The sequence below is a fragment of the Poecilia formosa genome, unplaced genomic scaffold (assembly GCF_000485575.1).
Source record: "Poecilia formosa unplaced genomic scaffold, Poecilia_formosa-5.1.2 Scaffold142, whole genome shotgun sequence".
Taxonomy (NCBI): Eukaryota; Metazoa; Chordata; class Actinopteri; order Cyprinodontiformes; family Poeciliidae; genus Poecilia; species Poecilia formosa.
This window is the reverse complement of record NW_006800081.1, coordinates 357,395-359,629: the sequence shown is the minus strand read 5'-3', so window position 1 is coordinate 359,629 and position 2,235 is coordinate 357,395. Positions and strand designations below refer to the sequence as shown.

Here is a 2,235-nt window from a genome sequence, read left to right as displayed (position 1 = left end):
GGGGGGGGGGGGGCGGGGGAAAAAGTTTGGGAACCACTGTCTTAAGGTAAAGTTCTGGGAACCACAGCTGCCGATATTTTACCACACAGTGGAGACTGGGGGTTTTCTAAATGTGTTGGTTGTGTCAAAGAGTGGTGGTGTTAGGGCTCCCCCTGTGGTGACTTCTTGTTAAAGCTATTCATGCTCTGAGGAGTTTTTGTTCAGTTTTTCTGCTTTCTGTGTCACTGTGTCTCTTCGAGCGCAGTAATAAACAGCAGAATCTCCAGCTGTCAGGCTGTTCATCTGCAGATACACCTGACTTCTGCTGTTGTCTCTGGAGATGGTGAACCGGCCTTTCACTGATTCAGAGTAGTACATGCCGCTGCTGTCAGAGTAGATATAAGCGATCCATTCCAGACCTTTTCCAGCTGCCTGTCTGATCCAACCTATGTAAGGAGTGCTACTAAACCCTGAATATGTGCAGGTCAGTCTGTGAGATTCTCCAGGACTTTTAACCACTGATTCAGACTGAGTCAGTGTTTGACCATCAGTTCCTGCAGAAAAACAGAAAATTATTGACTCACCACCATTTCTTTTCATCAATCATGATTTTGGCTTTAAAAAATAATTCTTACCACACCAGATTGCAGACAAAATACTAAAGGCAAGAACAACCTCAAATCTCATCATTGTAGAAGCCATTTGTCTCTGTTCCTACTGTGTTCACCACTATTTCACTGTTGCTCTTAAACTAACAGACATATAAAAGTGGAGCAGTCAACATTTGCATTGACTCCTCCTCCTAGAATAGAAACTGAAATCATCTGATCTATGAAAACAAATTACTGTGATCATTTTAAATTATTTTCCAAACATTATTTAAAATCATTTTCAAATAATTTAGCATCAGTTTGATCCCAGTTTAATAAAAACAATATAAAGCTTTTAAGCACTTTTTAAATTATTTTCTACACCAACTGTAACCTGTTATTTTAAAAACAGACAAATCAATTAAATTGAAACAGAAATTGTTATAAATGTTTTGTAGCTGCATTTACAGAGATGTTTGAGGAAACAATAATTTTTCAGTTGGACCACGTGCTGATGGAAATCCTACAAAAGAAAATGATGAACCATAACATGATCTGTTTATTTAACAGCATATCACTCATCTACTGCCACCTACTGTTCTGTGTAGCACTTTTTTACAAACCCTCTGTTCGATACAAAAACATATTTATATATTTTTTTTGCTTTGTTTTACATATTAACAAGGTGAGTTATAATTAGAAATTAAGCCAAGCATAGGTACATGAAAATAATATGGTTGACAGTAAAACATCCAGTGTACTTTTCCTTCATGTTTATTTAAATTCATTAATTTCAAGGAGCTTAATTTTACTAAGCCTTTAAGATCGAAGTCAGTTCTTCATATTCTTTTTCACGTGTAGATTCAGACAATCAGAAGACAACTAGTTAGTATTAAAATGTATTATTATTTCAAGAGCTTTTAAAACTCAACACTATCTTTCTTTGTAGAAGTGACGTTTCAGTTAAGTGACAGAAGGGAATTTAGGACTTTATTAGTGGTATGTAATGTGTATTTTTGTATTGAATCATCTGTTAATATTGTTTCAAAGCAGTTTAATGACACGTTCATTCGTGAGATTCATAGAAAAGTTTATTAAACTTCCATGTAATCCTTGAAAGCAAACATAAACTATCTCAAACCTCTGAATGAATTTCAAATCATGATAGACTGTGAATTCAGTTCAAGTATAGCTCTGTTTTAGTAAAGCAAAATACACAAAATTACACAGAAAAGTCCCTCTCTGGTGGTTTGAAATAACTTGTTCAGGAGTTTTTGTACAGCTTTGCTGCTGGTTTGTATCACTGTGTCTCGTCTGGCACAGTAATACACACCAGAGTCTTCATGCTGCATGTTCTGTCCATTCAGAGTCACTGTTTTACTGGAATCCTGTAAAGTAATGCTGAACTTGTTTTTCATCATATTATTGTAATCTGTGGTGTATCCGGTCCGTGCAGCACCGATCCACTCCAGTGTTTTCCCAGCAGCCTGTCGGATCCAAAATGTAGGATAGCTGCCCAGAGAATAAGAGACCTGACAGCTGATGGTCAGACTTTGACCTGGCTGCACAGTCTGAGCAGCTGGTTGTGTCAGCTGCTCACACTTCACACCTGCAGGAATAAAAACATTGCTTATAATTTTGAAAAGAAGATGACATTCATTAGTTG

General features: G+C 36.8%; 2 gene segments (V, D, J or C); both read right to left on the bottom strand.

The window, feature by feature from the left end:
* Window positions 1-140: 140 nt before the first annotated feature.
* On the bottom strand, window positions 141-705 carry LOC103145489 (Ig heavy chain V region 5A-like). The segment is given in 2 exon segments: window positions 141-533; window positions 615-705. Coding segments are annotated over 2 exon segments (426 nt in total).
* Window positions 706-2,172: 1,467 nt separating this feature from the next.
* LOC103145488 (Ig heavy chain V region 5A-like) overlaps window positions 2,173-2,235 on the bottom strand; it is a 9,974-nt gene continuing 9,911 nt past the window's right edge. The window contains 1 exon segment of the V gene segment in view: window positions 2,173-2,178. Within this exon segment, the coding sequence occupies window positions 2,173-2,178 (6 nt within the window).